At 41.0% G+C, this 21,752-nt stretch overlaps 1 protein-coding gene across 2 annotated transcripts in view; it reads left to right on the top strand.

Annotated features, from left to right (window-relative positions):
• The window catches only part of nhsl2 (NHS-like 2), a 148,378-nt gene that overhangs the window by 15,310 nt on the left and 111,316 nt on the right, over nucleotides 1-21,752 (top strand). Inside the window, exon 1 of one of the 2 annotated variants that reach the window (XM_085759773.1) lies at nucleotides 6,561-6,714. The exons of the other annotated variant lie outside the window; for it this stretch is intronic. Coding sequence (XP_085615899.1) covers nucleotides 6,615-6,714 — 100 coding nt within the window. The 5' untranslated portion in view covers nucleotides 6,561-6,614. Of the gene's footprint in view, nucleotides 1-6,560; nucleotides 6,715-21,752 lie in introns of those variants that run through there. 2 annotated transcript variants of the gene reach the window in all.

The raw sequence follows: 21,752 nt of genomic DNA, 5'->3' as shown, positions 1-21,752 counted from the left end.
CATGGAGAACATGTGATGATAGATCGTCCTTGTTTACATCTTCATGACAAAAGAGTTTGTCCCAAGTTATTTTTCCTTTAAGACAAAACAAAAAGCTGTGAAATGAGAAGAATTCAAAGGAACGAGGGAGTGAAAAATGAGATAAAAGTAGAGTTCGGAGGACATGGAGGTTGTTCTGAGGGATCCTCAAATACCACAGGTGTGTGTGTGCGTGTCTCAATGGAGGCATATTGTTCCAGATGTGGAGTCTATGACGCCAGCAGTATGTAAACATGACACACTGAGGAAGATGTCATGATAATGTGTGTGTGTGTGTGCAAACTTCGCAGTGATTTATCCATGATCCTTAGTTCTCCTGCTTGCGATGTGGTTTTCCATTTACCTCTGAAGTCGGAGCTGGGAATGACGTCACATCTGAGTCAACCACATTTCAGCTATGAGTCGGTAACAAGTGCCCAAATCAACCCTTTTATTAGTTGTTGTTGTTAGAATTGTTAGCTAACAACAACACATTTTGTAATGCCTCAAAATTACGTCCAAACATCTGTTATTGACCATATTCACAGCGTCGACTCGCCATATTTCCTTACATCATCACTTGGGGCAAACAAACTACCGCTGCGTCCCTGGCAGCAAGCCGTACAAACGCCGGGAGTCTGATAAACTGCTTTCCTTTCATTGCTTCCTGGTTTATACAGATTTAAGGAAGGCATGGGTTGTTAACGTCTGAAGGGACACTTAGTGGGCCATATTTCAAAGTAAAACGACATTTGGGTTAAACTGATTTGAATTAAGTTAGCCGGCATTAGTTGCAACTGCTAATGTTAACAGTAACGTTTTGTGACGGCGTTGAATCTTCCCACCCTGAGTGACAACGCTTACCTGCTTACGCTGTGAATATGGCTAAGTAAGATGTTCATGTGTGCCCTTATTTTGAAATCTGAGTACCGGAAGTGGAATGTAACAACTATGGTTACTGTTACCAAGGAGACGGAAATAAAGTGGTGGAATTCCGGACAAAGTTAATGATAGGCTACATGATTATGAAGAATGAAGAAGGATGAAGATTACAGTCCAAAATATATCGTAAGTAGTCTATTAGAACAATAACAACATGTCTACAGGTAAAAACTACACAATACTGTAGCTACAAGAAAAAAACAAGACTAAATGGTTGATAAATGGTGTAATGTAGGCTAGCTTGTTGTTGGTAGCATTGTTAACTAGTAGCTTACCAGCTATAACAATGCACTGTGATAGTTTGTGAGTAAAAACAGCACAACACTGTCTACAGGTAGAAGTTGATCCATATGACTAATATTATGACACAAAAACAGGACTAAGTAGCTGATAAACAGTGTAATATTCAGCTTTTATTCATTGTTGACGTATGGAGCGGCCATCTTGGATTGTGAGCTCGGAGTTACTCTGATTTGCTGTTCTGACTTCAGGGGGCTGATTCTTCATGTTTGAAACGATAATCTTCTAATTAATTAGTCAATTAGTAATGGCCAAACACTGAAAACCACTTAGTTTGACTTTGATTGAAATGTGTTGTGGCTGCAACTGACTAATAGCCTAGTTGTTCTGGGTATGAGTGAGTTAACAGACTGTATTGTGTGTGTTTGTGTGTGCAGAGCAAGCTGGTTTTATCAATGTGTTTCTGTGCACAGCTTTTCTCTCAGGGCTGTTACAGACAAAAGGCTGGCTGTCAACAGCAACACGCTTTACGTTGGCCAAGGCATGCTGTAATGGTGGACGCAATCACTTCCAGATGACGGACGGAGAGAGTGTGTGTGTGTGTGTGTGTGTGTGTGAGGCTTGAATTTGAGAATGGGAAAGAGAAAAAGGGGAATATCACTCTGTTGTGGAGGGAGTAGGCCTAACTGGGATCACGTGCAGGGAAGAAAAGCATAAATGTTGTTTTGACACATTTAACTTTTTGGATTTCAATAATATTTGGATACATTTTTCAGACTTAATTCCAAATGCGTTGATTCAAAGCTCAAAGAAATCAAAGTCCAGCAGTGGCTTGTTGTTGCCTTTGGTTCTGACTTGTGTGTATATAACGGTTTTAAAGTTGTGAGTTTTTGTTTTGTTCGAAGTGAGACTCCACAGCAGATGAGGCCTCGTTATATTCAGCACCATCAGCTTAAAAAAAAAACATTTATTGGCAAAGCGTGTTGGAGAGGAGGCAGCAGGAGCGAGCTTCAGTCGAGGAGAACACACAGTTCTGATGCTCAACACATGGACACGGACACCCTGATGAGTCCCTGTGTGTGTGTGTGTGTGTGTGTGTGTGTGTGTGTGTGTGTGTCCACCACCTGGCAGACGCGAGGCTCTGCGGTTTGGATGTGGTGTGAATCAACAGTGAGTGTTTGTTGTTTGTAAACAACTCCCAGACCCTGCTACGTCTGCTGTTGACGCCCGGTCGTCACCGTGACGATTGGTGTCAGTTATGACTCATTTGTGTGATGTTGTGTCTGACAGGGAGGAAGGCTTGTTTTTACATCCTGTGATCATCATCAGCACCATCTTCATCGAGTCAACATGACCTACGATCTCTCTAGGTTGTGACATCGGGCGTCCCTACATTCGTTGCCATGTTTACTATACGTTCACTTGCGCTACTATAGGGCTAGCTACGTTAATTCGCTCCTGCACCCTCTATACTACGAGATTGTCCTGTGGTGTGAGTGAGATGTGTTAAAGGACAATTCCAGGCGAATTCAACTCGGGGGTGTATTTTCATATCATTTTAGGTCTAAAAGAAGGAATCTGAAGATTTTCAGTTTAATCACTCCTGTTTTGCGGTAGTTGCGTCTGTCCGCGCATCGCCACGGCAGCAATGAATGGGAGTGGATGTAAGTTCCGCTGTTTAGGCTGTTTACAGCCCTCAAAGCCGCAATTTTTTTCCACAGACAGCATCAGATGGCTACTCAAACATGCACCGAGAAGTTTATTTACTTCAAGCAAGCCGACATGTTTGTAAAACTAGATCTAATTCAAAGTCTCCCGGAGTCTCGCGCGAGCCCAAAGTTGCAGTGCTGGTGTATTCAGGCGCAGTAGGAGCTACCGTTTGTGTCATAAACACAGGAATATCAACTCTTTACTTGCTTGAAGTGTAAATTTTTTTCCACAGACAGCGTCAGGTGGCTACTCAAACATGCACCGAGAAGTTTTTTTTACTTGAAGCAAGTAAAGAGTTGATATTCCTGTGTTTATGACACAAACGGTAGCTTTTCCCACTGCACCTGAACACACCGAGCACGGCAACTGGGTCTCGCGCGAGACTCCGGGAGACTTTGAATTAGATCTAGTTTTACAAACATGTCGGCTTGCTTGAAGTAAATAAACTTCTCGGTGCATGTTTGAGTAGCCATCTGACGCTGTCTGTGGAAAAAAATTGCGGCTTTGAGGGATGGAAACAGCCTAAACAGCGGAACTTACATCCACTCCCATTCATTGCTGCCGTGGCGATGCAGGGACAGACGCAGCTACCGCAAAACAGGAGCGATTAAACTGAAAATCTTCAGATTCATTCTTTTAGACCTAAAATGATATGAAAATACACCCCCGAGTTGAATTAGCCTGGAATTGTCCTTTAATGTTCAATATTTGCGATCGTCGGCCCCCGACAGTCCTGACCGTTTCCATCATTGTGTGTGGGGGAAGCCGACAATCCCGAGTCACCGACGCCGCGGATTGTGACGTGAAATTGAATGAAGCCAATAAAGAAGCGAGTTGACTGAAGAACACGAGGCCTAACAAACCAGTGTGGCTACCACCTATATCCATGGCTGAAAAAAAAGAGAGGGTATGCCCGCACACTAATAGTTACAATGATTTCTATTGTATACAAACGTTGGTCTTCTTCAGGTGTTGTTGGAACAATAGGTCCAATTGGATGAAAGGGCGCAAGCCTGAAGGTGAGGGGCACATCCTTCGACTTAAAGTTGCCTCACTCTGCGTTAAAACATTTGACAACCATTCATTAATACAGACATTGACATCATATTAATTGATAGCCCAAATAAATCCATAGTAAATCCATAATCACATAAATCTAATCAGTGGGAACACAATTCGTAGTCGAAAAGTCATCATTATGAGGAAATAGAGTAAAAACAATGTAAAATGGACACAAATGCATAAACAAACCATTATCCGACATCACATAATTGGCATAATTAATAGACACAGGAAAACATTAAAATCCTGCTTCAAGCTTTTGTGAGGGTGACTAAAGAAAATGATTCTAGTGTCACAAGACAAATCTTTGTGTGTACGATACGATCAAAACTGTTCAATCAAAGATTTTTTTATCATGTGTGGTGGTCTCTCACAGATAAAACATCTGTTGAGATTTAGAAACACTTTATGTGTGTACCAGGCTTGAGCTACGTTGCTCCTGGCGGACAGCGCTACACAGGACGAGCCGGTTTATTGTCTCGGAGAACTCCAGTTAAAAATGTGGCGTCCGACCACATCACAAACAAAGTCTTTATGGCTGGAAAGTGGAAAGTGTGATAAAAGTCCAGCTGTGACGAGGGCTTGTTGAATTCATCAGTAGCTACCGATCTCATGGTGGCTGCTTGTCCGATACTTTATACCTCCTCCACATCCATCTGCCCCAGGACCACAGTGGGAAACGAGCTCTTAACCACGAACGCAGCAGTAAATCTGTTGTTGTCTATGAAAACAAACAGTAAAACAAACACATAGTAAACAGGCAGGATGACGAGCAGGAGCAGGGCTCCGATTGGTTGACTGGTCTCATGTCCTGTAAAAAAAAAAAAGAAGTAAAAATTCTCTGATTTCAGCTTCTTAAATGTGAATATTTCTGGTTTCTTTGTTCTTTTATGACAATAAACAGAGTATCTCTTTGGTTTGTGGACAAAACAAGAGATTAGAGGACGTCACCTTGTGGTTTGGGAAACACTGATTGACATTTTTCAACATATTTTAACATTTTATTGACCAAACAACTAATCGATTAATCGTTTAAATAATCAAAAGATTAATTGGCAATGAAGATATTTGTTAGTTGCAGCCCTACACACATGCTTAGTGATATAAAGAGACTCGTCGATGCCCTCTGTGCTCCAAACATCACCATATTGTCCACCACGCCTTCCTCCCTGATGCTTTCAAATCACTGAACATTTTTATTAACCAGCTTCTGTGTTCTTCTTTAATGTTTTATCAGCTCCGGTTGACACAGTAGAAAACAAGCCATCTTCATTTGGGTGTGTATTTTTGTCTGTGTGTATTTGTGTGTGTGTGTCCTCTGTGTGCCCTCCGTGTTCATTAGGGCCCTGTGTGAAGCAGGCACTCTGCCCTGTCGCACACTCACACACACACACACACACACACACTTTATTTACTTGTGTCCTGCCTGAGTGTCGACAGCTCTCACTCTGCTGCTGCTGCTGAAAATCTCACTTCAACGACCTTTAAAAGTTAATGAACTAGTTCTGAGCTCAGGAAATATTATAATATTTATGTCTGCCAATTGATTTAAACAAATTTTGCAGCTTGATTGTCTGAAGTTAATCATAATTAATTGCACATTTGTTCAAAATGTACATGGACATATATGGTGTTTTAGGCAGATGAGACTGAAGAAAACATTGATTATATATTATTATATTATAGTATATAAAGGCCTGGCTTAATGTGGCTTAAATAAATATGAATATGAAGTACTGTATGCCATAATATGAGAGTTTTACCTGAACCTGGAGTTTGTTCATCAGCTCTTTGACTCTGTCGTCTTAATATCTTTCCTATTAACCTCATGAATAGACAGTTACCGTGGCTAAAAGAAGGGTAGGGTTCTTTTTTTTTGATAATTATTATTAATTATCCTCAATTATTGTTCAGTATTGACTTAATTCTCATTAAAACCTGCTGTCTGAAAAGTGCTGTACAAATAAAGTTTATTGTTATTAATAACAGCCAGTGACTTGGCAAGAGGAACAAAGTGAAATGGACTGAATAGAAAGGCTGAATTTACTCTCCCTCTCTCTCTCTCGCTCTCTGTGTGTGTGTGTGTGTGTGTGTGTGTGTGTGTGTGTGTGTGTTTTATCTCTGGTTGTGTTTTTATATGTGGCATCTATTGCCTTGTGTTTTGCCTCTTTGTGTTATCTCTGACTGTGTGTGTGTGTGTGTGTTGTCAAGGCTGACGCAGCAGAACTAGCTGCAGCATGGTGAGCGAGGGACACACACACACACACACACACACACACACACACACACACACACACACACACACACACACATACACACAGACACACAGGGATTGGGGGCTATCATGTGAACTGTCACTGTTGCTGGTTTTATTGCAAGAGAGAGAGACCACGTGAGAGAGAGAGGGAGAGAGAGAGGGGCAGAGAAAGTGAGTGAAAGTATAATCAAAGAGGTGAAGAGAGAGAGATGAGACAGGAAAGGAGGAGAGGGGGGAGTAAAGCCAGAGGACGGACAAGTGGACAGACAGAGAGGAGGAGAGTGTCCACCCAAAGTAACAGACGAACGATAGATAGATAGATAGATAGATAGATAGATAGATAGATAGATAGATAGATAGATAGATAGATAGATAGTTTTGCAGGATGCGTTGGAAAAGGAGGCGTTTGCCGGCACAGGGGAGGAGGGGGGGCGATGAGGAGGAGGAGAAGATGGAGACTTCCTTCAGAGTGCATATCCTTAAAGGTAGCGTGTCTGTGTGTTGGTTTGTGTGTGTGTTGAATAAGTGAATAGTTGTGCTGTTTGGTCACACCTGTGGATCGATCAATCAATCAGTGATATTGATCCTTGGCCTTTCTTTGGCTGCATTTTGTAGAGTGACATTGAAGCTTTTGATTGATGATGTTAGTAGGAAAGAAAAGAGTTTGTTCTGTGTTAATTAGAAAACGATTTTATTATTATTTAATGAACAGCTTTAGAAATAATGAGAATATTTAAAATGTGGGTGTTTTAATAAAGTTTGCCAGTTTGTGTGTTACAGTTTCAGTTGTAGCAGAAAAACCAAAACAAAGAGCTAAAGAGGCTGAAGAGCAGAAGTAGTTGATACATCTCCATGGCTCTGTTGCTCTATAGGTGTGTCAAACTCATTAGTTCTGGGGCCACATACATCATAATTTGATCTCCAGTGGGCCGAGCCAGTAAAATGATATAGCATTATAACCTATAAATAACAAGAACCCAAACTTTACCTTTGTTTTAGTGCAAAGAAGTACATTATTAAGATGTTAACATTTAATGAACTGTCCTATTACAAAACATTTTAAACAACCTGAAATTTCTCAAGAAAAATATGTGCAATTCCAAAATATTATGCCTCTTCTATGTTATTTTCACACTTGGCGAATTCATCCCACGGGCCGGAGTGGACCCTCTGGTGGGCCGGTTTTGGCCCGCGGGCTGTACGTTTGACACCCCTGCTCCATAGCATCACAGCTGTTTCTAACAACATCTGGATGTGTGGTCCAGTGTCTTGATAATATGCATCATTTTTCTTTTGGTTGCTGTATAAAGAAAGAAATAGCAGGGGAAGCTTTTATTTAGAAAAGTTGGTCAGATAAAAAGCAGGAGATAGATTGAGACAGTTGTAAAATGTCAAAATCCTAAACATTATGGGATCCCGTGGACTCGGCCAAGATAAATAAAACGTGTTTTCACACAGCTACAGGACAAATGAATTCTATATTTGGTTGTTTCTGCCTGGAGATGAATCACTCACCACAGCAGCAGCAGCGGCGGCGGCGGTGCCTTCACTGTATCTAAACAGTGGGAGAAGCTAAAAGTTGGCGATGAAGTTATGTAAAACAATCCTGCACGACTGGTACGACTGTACACTGAGCACACGGACGGAGCCAAGACAAACACAACACACGTCTGTCATGAGTGCTCGACTCGTTCAGGAGAAATGAGTGTGAAGCTTCTGCTGAAGACGACTCATGTTATAAAAACCATGAGCAGGACTTTGTGGACACATTTATAACCGAAACCCACAAACCTCCACCGCTCTCTGCAGCCCACAGAAGCAGCATGAACACACAAACACACACACACACTCACACACAAATGCTGCTTTTGAGACATTATCCAATCAGACTTATTATTATTCAGCTGCTGTCAGTGCAACATGTGTCTTACAGTATATCGGTGCACCTGTACGTCCATTGGAGCTGTATTGACCATATTCACAGCGTCGCCATCTCTCCTTTACCTCTTTACCTTCACCACTCTGGATTGCTAAACAATTATGTTAGCCGGCATCTTCATAAAAAAATATATTTTAAAAAATATACGTTTATAAATATGTTGATATCACACCTTTACTATTGTAATGTAAGATAGAAAAGCAGTAAAACTGTGGATAGTCAACACACACCCGAGATAAAATTCACGTTATTCAAGCCTGGAAGATGCTTCAATAGCTCAACGGTTGTTATGTGACGGCGTTCAGTCTTTCCAGCCCGAGTGATGACATTTAGCAAAGATGGGAACGCTGTGAATATGGCTAATTGAAGTTCAGGTACCAAGGAAATGAGTGTTGGACCTTGACCAATCAGAGAAACTCAAAGTTGAAGTTGGGGGGGTGCGGCCTCCAGATGTCAACATCCGTTTTATCCAATGAGACAAAATTCCCAGTCTGTTCTGACTTAAAAAGTCGTAAAAAGTAAAAAAAACTTCCGCCTATATTTGCGTTTTACGTGATAAAAAAAGATCAATACTTGTGTGTGTGTGGGTATCGGTACGATATTGACATCGCCTACTGAACTGAAACCCAGTCCTAACCGTTAATATTTGAATCCCTTTTGGATTATTTGCTTTCATTACCATCAAAGTGCAATGAATGTTGGGAAAAGTTGGGACCACGTTAGGATCTGCTGGTTGGACCTGAACTGGGACGAATCCACAGAGTCGTTGTTCTGGTCGAGTCAAATGAAGTTGAAGGAAAAATAAGGATTGGGAGTTTGGATTTCCTGACTTTGCATCTTGCAGCTTTAATCTTAAGTTTTTATTTTTATTTCTTCTCCATGTACTCAGTTGGCAGACGCTTATATCCAGAGTGACTTACAAGTGAGGGGCATCGGGAAAGCTTCAGTGCCGTCGGAGACCTTGAAGTAAAAATCTCTGAGTAAAGGAGTCACTCTAGTGTTTTTTCATTTTTGAGAAAGTAAAGTGAGTCATAAAATCTTTTGACCAAATGCTCTCTGGGGATATAAAGTCCTGCTCTGCCCTGTGAAAGGAAACACAACAAGCTGGTGTTCTGTTAGCGCCAACAGGCCTCGGGCCGGCCGAGGGTCCGCCGTGCAGCCGGGCTCACGTGGCCGGTCCAGACGGCGGTACTCAGACAGTCTGCTCGGGGACAGTTCTGTAATGCACCTAGAAATGTTTTTCAGCCCGGAGCAGATTTCCTGAAAGGTTTTCAAACAGAAAGCAGAAGGAGAAGGAGAGGGAGCCTGACTCATCAGATCGGCTCTCCGTCTTCCTCTCTGTTGGCTCTTTTGTTGTGTCTGGACTGGAACGGCTCCCGAAGACGACGGCGAAGCCACCACCGCCACAGACACAGACACAGACACAGACACAGCCGCCGTCTTCACTGGCTTGACATTTAAATGTGCCCGGAAGTTTTTAAAATGAGCTTATTTGTCCGGGGTTTTCTAAAACTTGTGCCGCCGGAGAGCCTGGAAAACAACATGTTCTCACAGGATGTTGCAGCACAATGATTTTGTAAGAGTGTAAAAGTGACCCCAAACCGCTGGTCAAGTGCAGCGAGGCCAAGTCCAGTGTTCACATTAAAGAGCACAAAGTTCTCATGATCGGCTTTTTTGGCTGCGTCACAACCAAAGAGTTATATTGTAGCTAATTTGCATCTTGGTGATATCCTGCGTGAAATGATATGCTAGTGTAGTTTTGATTTCACCACAGGTTAAAGTGGACATATTATGGAAATTTTGAAGGCTCTTTAGCATATATTTGGGTGTTTGTCTTGCTTTCCGGCCCCCAAAATGTGAGAATTGACAAAAAAAATTGTAATTTTCAGGCTCCTTAGGAATCCATTTAGTTTTACGAGCTGTTCCCTCAGTTGTCTGACAATGATGTAGGCCTAATTCGTTTTTGAATTAGCATAATAGCCTACCACCCCTACCTAGAAGGGGTGGGGCAAGAGGTGGTTCATTTGCATTTAAAGGGACAGGCTCTGAAACCAGCTGTTCTGAACAGGGCTGTTTTGACTGGATGAAAAAAGAGCTGTGATGTTTGATCCTTTGGGTATTTAGACCAAAGCATGTCACAGATATGTCTTTAAGACACCTGGGAACTATTTTAATTTGTGGAAAATGGACATAATATGTCTCCTTTAAAGAGCCACCAAGTTCTCATGATTGGCTGTTTTAGTTGCGTCACAACCAAACAAGTTATATCGTAGCTAATTTTCACCTTGGTGATATCCTGTGTGAAATTATATGATAGTGTAGTTTAAATTTCCACCTGGACCAGTGGTCATCACAAGTTAAGTTCTGGTTCTTAGATACTGGTTCTTTTAAATGATCAATTATCAATGTGTATTTAATGGGAATGATGGTGGACAGCATCCACTTTCATTCTGTGTAAAAATACATTCACAAGTTTAGTTCAAGCTAATTTAAAGCAGATATCAGTGGAATGTTTTTGTTAATATAAGTCCTAAATAGTCCTATTTTCCGTCAGCAATCACTTACATGAAGTATTTCAGCCTAAACACGAGTCTCTCCGTCACTCTGCTCTGCTGTAACCCGAGGAGAAAATTTTCCTTGTGGGATACAAGTGTTATCCAATGAGGGGAGAGAACGGCATGAAGGGCTGTGTGTGCAGCCAAGGGATGCGCGTGAATGTGGTGACGTAGCACGAGGACCAATTGATGCCTGACAAGGGCGGGGGCTGCTAACTCATGGTGCGTTCAAGGAAACTCGTACTTTGTGTTTTTCCTTCCTGTGAAGTCATACCAGTTCGATCTGGTACGAGTTCACGGGTCGGAAGTTACGAGTGGCCGTTATAGGGAACTTTCACAGACAACAGGACGGTAAAAACACGAGCTACGGGTTACCTGGAACGCTACCAAGTCGTAGTTGTGACTTGAAGCTGTAACTTACGGTTTCAAAAGCCTGCCTTGAACACAGCATTAGCCGAAACGGCCGTGCCGCTGTTATCTGCTTTAAATGTATCAAAGAGCCTTAAAACTGAAGCTGCAGTTCCTCTCCTGACCACTAGAGTGTGCATCTCCAACAGTGTCCCAACTTAGCAACAGGAATTAACCTGTTTACAGCCTGGTAGGGAAAACAGTTTTCTGCCTCTACAGCTGATTTCCTCATTCCTGTAGCTATAGTAGGTGCATTTTAATGTAATGACTCATGTTAATTTGTTTTTGTTAAGGATTTAAGTTCTGCGTAATTGAGGGAGAGGCTGCTTTGAGTGACAGTGCTTTATTTTGAAAGTCAACAAGATCCACTTCCTTATTATCTTTCCATTTCAAACTAATATCTTTATTGTTTCAATACTTATTGTGCAGCTCCTCTGACTGAAACAGGCAACGTTACAGTAGCTACAGACTCTTTAAGCCCCCTCCTCTCTCTCTCTAAAAAAAAGCCCACTCTCCTCTGATTGGCCAGATTCCTGTGGAGCTCCGGCGCGAGCACGAGCTCCACTTTATCCTCAGGAAATACCAAAGGTAATGTTGCCAGTGAAATGATATTCTGGCTGCTGTCGCCACACCAGCGTATAGGCCTTATAGAAAACTATAAACTATTATATCACAGTACATGAAGCTGACAAGTGACAAGTTGACGTTAGAAGAGCGCTGATTCGACTTCCACACATGTTTATTTACTTCTTTATCTTTAATATAAACATGACTTCGTGACATTAGCAAGAACAGGACTGACTCACGACTCTTTAATCTCATTGCACATCGTTCGTAGAAGTTTCTCAGCTTTCCAAACTGTACGCCGTGTGTTCAGTGTTGTCAACCATTTCTGGTGTTGAACGTCTCACGAGCTGGATAAACACACACTCATACACACGTGCACATGCAACCACGTGCACTCTTCTCAGCCTGGGGGGTCTGGTGGAGCTGAAGGCAGTGAAGTAGAAGGAAACAGGCCTGACATTTAGACTGTTGCCATAGTGTTGTGGTATCAGAGTCACATTTTCTTAGCACCTGTGCATACAACACACATCCTCTCTCTCTCTCTCTCTCTCTCTCTCTCTCTCTCTCCGTGTCTCAGTGGGACGACTGGAAAAGCTTCACCTCCTGGGACTTTACGCACACACACACTTTTTGTACACAACTTCCAATTAGTGCTAATTTGGATGTGATTTATCCACCGAGTTGGTTTTGACACAAACATGGAAGATTATTGAGGCGTTAAGACGTAAAAAAGGAAAAAAAAACACAAAGCAGATGGGAGGAGGAAGAGGAAGATATGGTTACAGGCAAACACAATACAGATATGTAAAATAAAACACAATATTTTATAGTTTTCTGTAGCAAAATGAAAGAGGACGGGGTCAGTGAACGTCATATAACAGTGATAAAGTATGAGTGTTTTAAGTGTCCATGGTTTAGATTTGATTAGTTTGGTAATGTATCTCTCTAAAGCAGCATTAGGAGAAGCTTTTTAATATCAGATTACATCATTTTTACATATTCAGTTTCTTTTATTACTGTGCGAACAGATGTGTCTGCTTTCCACCAAACAAACTAATGAAGGACTCGTTATGAGGCATTCAAATGAAAGATTTAAAATCCTGGTTTCAACCTCACACGTCTGTCACATCTGCAACCAGAGGCAATCAGACAATAAAAACCTATATATAAACAATACCGGTAAATAAAAACGTATGCTGTAATCTGAGACAATGCAAATTTGATTATATACAGGAAAGAATTGAAGGCTATAAAATCTGTATAATATATATAATATGTAGTATATTCAAATTGAATGCTGCTATTGAATAATTCAAGAGCAGGATCAATGCGCATAAGTCTGACATTTGCTACTTTAACTATATTTTAAGGAGAACATATTGCAGCACAAGTCGTCTTATTTATTCTGTGAAACTTCACCATTAAACTCGTTGAGCATTGGATCTAATATGAGGGAACTCACCTCCCTGCACAGAATCTACCGTGAAGACTAATTGTTTGATTTGCACAAGACAAATATTGGATGAAATTTGACTTTAAGTGCCTTGCTCAAGGACACCACCTGGATGATGCTGTGTGTGTGTGTGTGTGTGTGTGCGTGCAGCCTGCAGGCAGCTGCTGGCCCAGATAGCGCCGCTCTCATCCTCATCAGTCTGTTGTTCTGCAGAGGGAGAAAAACACTTTAGTCTTAATTAAAGTGTTTCCCTCAGCTCAGGTTTTTATATGATTCAGCACATTTGGATACATTTCCGAGTGTTTTTCCACCAGCCCACCCTCCACCCCCCCGGCAGCTGTACGTGAATATATTTGTCTCACTTATTCTGTGGAAATAACTTTATTAAAGTGTCGTTGAGCTGTTTTTTTTTTTTTTGTTCTGTCGAGAGTTTTCTGCAGTTTTTATTCAGAGTCTGTGGAGAATTAGATGTAGATTCCTCAGGAGAGAGACGGTGTTGTTGAATAAGTTTTCTATATGAAACCCACTGGATTTGTGTTATTTTTTTGTAATTTTTATATTACCTTTGATAAATGTTGTGGAAAAGTATAAACATATTAGTTAGAAATCAACGTTTTGGATAGTAATATGCAGTTTTTACAGGACGTGACGATACTGGTTATTTGTTACATAGTGGAAACAAAAATATTTTATTGTGTTTATTACATCGTATTGCAGAGTAACGTCGAAAACCTAATGGCCAAACCTAATGAATCGTATCAGGGTGTATCATATTGCATCGTTATGAATCATATCATATGTTAATGTATCGTATAACGTAAAGTTACAACTTGTATTGTAACTATTCGTATCGTAATGACTCGTGTTGCATTGTGTTGCATCATCACGACTTGTATCATGTCGTATCATGTTGCATCGTGATAAATCATAATGTAATGTATCATAAAACAACAAATCAAATTGTAATGAATTTTTTAAATCAAATTGAATTATATTTTATTATATTGTAGTATTTTGGAATCAATTGACTTGCGTCTTATTGAGTCTTATTTTACTATTTTCATCCTATGTTGTTTTTTTAAATGAATTGTAGGCCATTATATGAACTTATATGGATCTTATTGTGTTGTGTTGTAATGAATGATGGGGTATTGAATCGTAAACAATCTTATAAATTGTATTCACTAGTTGCTTCCAGTGTTGTTGTGTATCGTAGGCTACATTAAATTTACTTTGTCATGTTATAGGCTATACCTGTATAGTTTCCTAATCAAATTTCATAGACTTACAATATTGTAGCCTATTTTAAACGTAGAGTTAAAAAAACAACAACAAACCAATAAAATGTTAATTTTAAAGTTTTTATGACCTCACACTGGATTAAGACTTTTTTCTTTTTTTTTTTTTAAATCTGTTTTCTCATGGCGTTCCCGTTGTTTCCTGAGCAGCGTCCTGTGATATCATCGTCTTATCCCTTGTTCTAGATCCTGTGGTTGTTTACATAGCTACGTCTGTGGGCCAGGAATTACGTCTAAATTAAAGACTGTGTGTGTGTGTGTGTTTGCGTCAGGACAGATTGGTTTGTACAGATTGTGAGTTGAGTTTCTGTCTCTTTCAACCTCTCAGACGTCAGATTTGTCTTGTTTGTCGAGCTGTCTCTCTTTGTTCTCTGTCACAGTTTTCTGTCTTTTCCAGTCTTCTTCTACTTCTTCTTTGTCTTGTTTCTTCCCTGTTTCACTTTCTCCTCCTGCAGATTGTCGAGCGATGACAGATGACAGTGGACAGACGAGAGGAAGGAGGGCAGGCGGAGGAAAGACGAGAGGCAGAGTCTGAGAGATGGAAAAATCGTGAATGAGTGTAACTCAGAAAGAGAAAAGGGAGGTCAGAGAGGAGAGAAAATGAGATAAAAAGATGATATGAGTGAAGACAGATGGATGTTAGGACTGTGAAACACAAAGTTTTACTGAAAAACCCATTTAATTTGAGGACAATTCAGGAAACACACTGATTCTCTGTCTGTAAAGAAAGTGCTGAGTCACAGTGAGGAGGTGGTTAGCTTAGCTTAGCATAAAGACTGGAAACGAGGGGAAACTGCTAGCCTGGCTCCTACAGCACACGGCTCTCTTGTAAAATCACAACTTTGTGACACTTTTGTCTTTACAGTTGAGATTTAATGTGCCTTTATATCACTTTGGCCGTAGACGCGCTTCCTGTTTCTATGCTAAGCTAAACTAACGCTAGCACCTTATTAGCTGCACAGTCATGAATCCTCTCAAAGCAAATGAGCAGCACATTTCTATAGAATAATATTGATCTGTTAATTCAATCTAATCAATACTGTGGCAACATGTTTTTATTGACTCAAACTGAAATCATAAAAATGAGAAACAAAGAAAACAATTGAAGAAAAAGGAGATGAAAATGAAGACATTGTGGAAATTACATCGAGCTAATGAGAGTGAATGAAAGAAACAAAAAAAAGAAAGAATAAGAGAAAGCATAAGTGGATTCGTGCAGACGGGATAGAAAGAAAAAGGAAGAAGTAGAGGAGGAGGCGTTGGTGGACGGAGGGCGAGAAGAAAATGAGAGTGTAGCAGCTAGAGTCCTGAGTTGAGGAATGTGTCACTCATCAGCTGCTCTATTAGCCTGTGTGTGTGTCCGTGTGTGTGTGTGTGTGTGTGTGTGTGTGTGTGTGTCTGCTTCAGGCCACCACTGTAGATTTCAAGTGGGCGCTCCAATGTGAAAAGTGTATATGTGTGTGTTTATGGTTTCGGTTTGTGTGTGTGTGTGTGTGTCACTGTTACATCACATTCACTCACTCACAGCTTTAAATGTCAAAACAGACTTTCCGAGTAAGTGTGTCATTGTGTAATGGGTCCTCCTGTGTGTGTGTATGTGTGTGTGTGTGTGTAATTAATACTTGTGGCTCATTGGACGGGTTTGTGGGGAATGCTGCCCATTTGGAAGTTTCCTCCTGTGTGTGTGTGTGTGTGTGTGTGACTCATACTACCAGCCTGCCTGACAATGACTTGTGTGTTGTGTTTCTCTTTCTCTCTGACGCTGCAGTTTTTCTCTTCACACTGAAGGTCATTCAAGGTTTAATGTGTCAACTGTTTATTCAGTTGTTTTTAGTTTTCAGTAAATGCTCATACCGGTGTTGAAGGTCAAACGTCAGCGACACATTAACTTTATTTTATCATCATCATTAGGCTACAGCTCTCTCTCTGAGAAGAAAATGTGTTTTTAAATGCTCTTTTTTTTTCTTCCAAAAAACGTCCAGGACAGTTTAGGTAGCTGGGAATCGAACCACTGACCTTCTGCACCTCGTAACCAAAGCACCAGCACTCAAAGTCACAGTGAGGACAGGATTATTAAACATTTTCATTATGAGGACTCGGTTCAGTTCGATGAACAACTCGGATTAATTCAGTGAAAATTAAAATTTAATCAAAACCACAATGTGATAACTAGAAAACCTTTTCTTCCCTGAACACAACGCGACACTGTGGCTCAGTGTAACTTTATAAATGTAGTGTATCATCACATAATACCAACATGTTGTGGTGATGTGGTGGCGTGCACCTCCACAGTCAGGCCAGCGGGGGGCGCACTCATTCAGAGCAGCTCTGAATTTAACCTGTAACTTTCCCTTCTTTCGTTTCTTACTACCTTTCTTCCTGTTTTTTCCTCCTACGGTGGCCCTGAGAGCTCAAAACACTCCAACTTAAGTAAACACATGCAAACAAACAAACAGGAAGTGTTTCTAGGAGACATTAGCAAGCGATGAACGTCCTGGAAGTCGTTGTTCGATGTTCATTTGTGACTTCTGAGTTCGTTGCGACTTGAACCTGAGCTGCTGTGGTTCGGACCAAGCCTTCTTGGCCTTCAGGGACACCGTAGTCTCCCTTTTTCTTTCCAGTTTCTTTGTTGAAGTGCCTCCTACTCGTTCTCATTTGAATGATTATCTCTTTTCTCCTTCTCTTCTTTTACTTTTTACCCTCTTACTTCCATCCATCCTTCTATCTGTCCATCCATCCTCCTTCTCCTCTGTCTTCTTCCTCATCATCGTCCCTCTCTCAAGACTCAGCAGTAAATGTTCTGTAATCAGCCTCACATGCTCGTCTGCTCGCACACAACGCTGTGTGTGTGTGTCTACGTTTTGATCTGAGTGCCAGTCTACTTCACATGCAAATGATTTAAAGTGCTGCAGCTCTCCTCTGTCGTCCCTCGTCTGGTCCAGCTGCAGCAAGACACAGAGAGAGAGAGAGAGAGAGGACGTCTTTATGTTTGAGGAGGAGACGATGGCGTCATTAAATCAAACTTAAAATGTGACAAATGAAATGATTTCAGTGCCGTACAGCTCACCTGTCCTGCTGCATAGCGTCTCCTTCCTCTGGCTGTCGAGGTCGGACTCTGGACTTCTGGTCTCTGAGTCTGGTCCCGATTGTCTGATTTAGATCCATTGATTTCGGGGCAGATGTCCTTTAAGTTTGTCCTGAGCTTCGGATTGATCGGTCCAGATCTCTGCGTTAATTTGATTATTTTGGTTTGTTCTGATAAGTGTTTGAGAGCCGATGCCCGGCGTTGGTTTTTGTGCCCTTGTTAAAAAAAGTTTTAGCACAGTTTGCCAATAAATCAGCAAAGCAAAACTACTTTTCTGCTAGACACTGGGCGAAGCTGCTCGTCTCTACATCACATATTGGATTCATTGAATTCAGGAGGAAGTTTTAAAGAAAATGTGTAATATCAGTAAATATCTGAGCTATACAATATATTTTTGCTGGCTTGATAAAAGCAGCACTAGCAGCTTTATCTGATAGTTCCCCTTGAGCTCCTGGAGATCGTATCATATGACAGAAATAGATGTTCAAGTGTGTTTATTTGTTATCAACTCAAACATTTGCTTTTTCCCTCCCAAAGCAAGTTTTATTCCAATAAGTATCACCTCAAAATGTGTTTATACCTCCCTTATAACCTCACAGTAGTATATAGATGTCATTATTTTATAGTTGTGTGACCTTTCCTCTCAATAAAACCAACTATTTAACATTATATTCTTGGATTTTGAGTTTTAGTTTCACTATTACTGATTTTCTGTGGTTTTAAATATGTTTTCTTGATCTCTCAGGTCGTGGTGAAACGTACTGTAGGAGTGTCATATTTCCAGGTTGTATTGAAGTGTCAGTGTTGTAGTTGCAGTTCTGGTCTCGGCCACTAGGAGGCAGCAGAGATCAGTCATTTGACGACATCTGTCACTAAACACACATTTTCCCTGCATGTGTGTGTGTGTGTGTGAGAGAGAGAGAGAAACAGACAGTGATCTTCCTCCTCTGTTGTTTACATCTGACGTCATCTCTATCACTCTAATCACCCTCTTCCTCTCCTCCATCGCTCTCTCTCTCTCTCTGTTTATGGTTTTCCAGGCATTTTAACATTATTACTTCCCACTGTGAATATTATTATATGAACAATATAATATTAATCTTTCTTTTTCATTTTCTTCTTCCCCCTTCTCTTTTATTTTCTCCTCTTCTTGCCATTTTTCCTTTTTATTAACCATCTTTCTTCCCCCTTCTTCCTCTATTCCGTCTTTTCAGTTTTTTCTCCTCTTCTCTTTCCCCCTTCCTTCTTCTTTTTTTTCTCATTGTTGTTGTTCTTCATTCTCTTCCTTCTTCCTCTTACATTCGTTTCTTGTTTTGTTTCTTTTCCTTGTTCTTCTTATTATTTCCCATGTTTATAAGTATCAAGGTGCTTCACAGAGAAATAGAAACAGAGGAAAGTGAACTTCAAGTCGATCGATCGGCAGCATCAGCGGTGAACTTTAAAATCGATGGTATTGATAGGCAGCTCTTCTCTCCGAATGAGTTTCCTCTGCAGGAAACATCTTGACAATTTCTGTCTTGAACGCAGCGTCGGGGTGAGAGGTTCAATCTCCTCTTCTGACCCATGAGAAAAAACAAAACTCTGGAGATATGAATATTGAAAAACATGAATGTGAGGTTGTGTTGCATGTTTTTCCAGCCGTGACCCCAGAAACCAGCTGGTCAGAGCTGCAGGGGCAAATTCAGAGGCAAAGTGAAAGTCAGAGAGCAGAGAGAGAGAAATGTGATAAACAGAAGGAGAGGATGCTGCTCTCCTCCTGCTTTCCACTCCTTTTAGGGATTATACTCCAGCTTCAGTATCTGCTGTGGGATGAAGCTCTGGAGGAGAGAGAGAGTGTGAGACGCAGCGTGTGTTTATGTGTAGCCTCCTTACTGAATATGTGTGTGTGTGTGTGTCCTGCAGGCAAGAGTGTGTTTACAGGGAGTAGGGGGAAGAAGAAGAAGATGATGATGATGATGAAGGAGGGAGTGGGTTGTGGCTCAGGGCTCAGGGAAGAGGGAGAGAGAGAGGAGAAAGAGACCACAAAGTGAAATGAAAACAAAATGGAATCAAATAAAAGATATGAAGTGGAGTTATGAAAAAGAAAAAAAGAAAAAACCCAGAATGAGAAATTTTTATTGTGGCACAAGAGGCAGTGGAGGAGGAAAAATGGAAGAGGACGAGAAACAGAAACAATGGGAAGATGAAGAGAGGGGAGAAGGAAGAAAAGGATACAAGAAACAAGAAAAGTGAATGACGAATCTTTTATGTTGCCGTCACAGACTATTATTAAAGGTGGGCGTGGCAACTTTCAAGCAACACGTTATTAGCCAAAACTAGCAAGGAACAGGAGCTAACGTTTACCATTTGTGAACGTTACATGTAGAGCTTCACAAAAGACGTGATTAAAATGTGATTAAAGGGATAGTTCAACATGTTTGGCAAACTGGCCCATTGCCATAATCCCTATAGTCATAGCAGTAGGTTCGTTACCTTTAATTGTCAGTGAAAGCTATTTTTAGAACGGCGGAGCAGAGCTGCGAGCTGCTCAGAGCTACGCTACGGAGGCTCATGGGATTTCTTGGTTTCCCTCATCAAACTCATCCAATACACAATCCAACAACTCCAGTACACACTAGCCATTGTATGGACGCCATATAAGGAGCCCTGTTTACATCCTGCAGTTGTGTTGTTTGCAGTGGTATAAACCTCAATTTAACTAAATAAAACAGTCAAACTAATAAACAAAGAGGAAAAAGTGGAGGAAATAAAGTAGTTTTACTACATCAGTGCAGAGCGAAGTGGATTTAATGGAGGTAAGACGGGACTTTAATTGGATTCAGTGTCTCGAACCTCCACTCTGGTGCGTTACACTGACATTACTGAATTACACTTATCACCCTGGACCATCAGCGTTAATCCGTCCAGAGGAAACAGAGGCGTATTATTCCTCCAAACCTCCATTTTTTTAAAAAACTCAGTCCTTCTCCGTTCCCAAGTTCATGTTTCAACCCTCTTTACCTTCCCTGCTGTAAAGAGTGTGTGTGTGACATTCATTTTCAGCAGTTGTAGATGAAACTATGTGTAGTTCAAGGGAATATTAGAAATTAGCGTCGGCATTTTTTCTTTAAATTGCAAATTTAGCAACAAAACAGACAAAAATGTACATGTCTGGGGAAGGAAACTTTGTTTCAGACATGGATAAAAGGAAGATAAGGCATAATTATCCCTTTTATAATGAGGTTTTCACGGGTTTTTAATAGGTGCTGTCACATTTGAGCTTTTTCCACCTTTTATTTTGTTTTACTGCAGCAAGATGTTTAACAAGCCAGTTTCTCAGTGACCGGTGTTCTTGCTTTTCTAATGGCTCAGGAAATTGTGCAAAAGTTGCTTTGTACCCGAATGAAAAGTAAAGCAAAGAATATAAAGTCTGTTTTTTGTTTTTGGGAGCTATTGTTTTTTTCTTTTTTGCAGACTTTTCTTTCATCTGTTCATGTCTCTCTCTCTCTCTCTCTCCACACCTCCTCACCCTGTCGCTGTCCGTCGTTGAAAACAAACGGCGCCTCCGGTCAAACATCCCAACCAAATGTAAATACTATATCCAGTGGCTATAATGGTGCTGCTATCGTCTCCTTAACCTCCCTCCCTCCTTCCCTCCTTCCCTCCTGACTCCCCTAACCCGTCCTCGTCCCGACTCTCATCTGTTTCTACTTAAACATGTCAGATCTCATTTTTCTCTGGGCTCCTGTGTCTCGAGGAGAGGCGGTGGAGGGAGGGGAGAGGGGGTTAGGTTTGCTTTGGGTACATTGAGAGAAGTCAATCACAAATTCAGCAACAGATTTAATATAAAATCTTTGGTTATGGTTAAATATTGCACGACATCCTCTTATATATCATGTGGGCGCTGAGGAGGAAGCTGTGGATGTGCACATGCAGCTCCAGTAATAATAAGTTTGAGGGTCTGGAGTTCAGGGAGGATTTAAGAGTGAGGGGCTTATTTATTACCATGAGTCTCTTCCTCCTCCTCCTCCTCCCTTTTTTCTCCCCCTCCCTCACCTCCAACCTTAATCCGCTCACAATATTGTCAGGGAAACTGCTCCTGCGACAGGAGCTCTGAGAAACACAGAGAGAACCAGTGTTTTTTCTTTTTTTCTTCTTTCTCTTTTAAGGACATCTTATTAAACCAGGTGGGGTTGTTATTTGACCCTGTTTTAAGACTGTGAGAAAGGAAAGACGAGG

The sequence above is a fragment of the Trachurus japonicus genome, chromosome 18 (genome assembly GCF_045865225.1).
Source record: "Trachurus japonicus isolate A0001 chromosome 18, Traja_1.0".
Classification (NCBI taxonomy): Eukaryota; Metazoa; Chordata; class Actinopteri; order Carangiformes; family Carangidae; genus Trachurus; species Trachurus japonicus.
The sequence above is the reverse complement of the archived record's forward strand: the minus strand, read 5'-3'. Positions and strand labels throughout refer to the sequence as shown.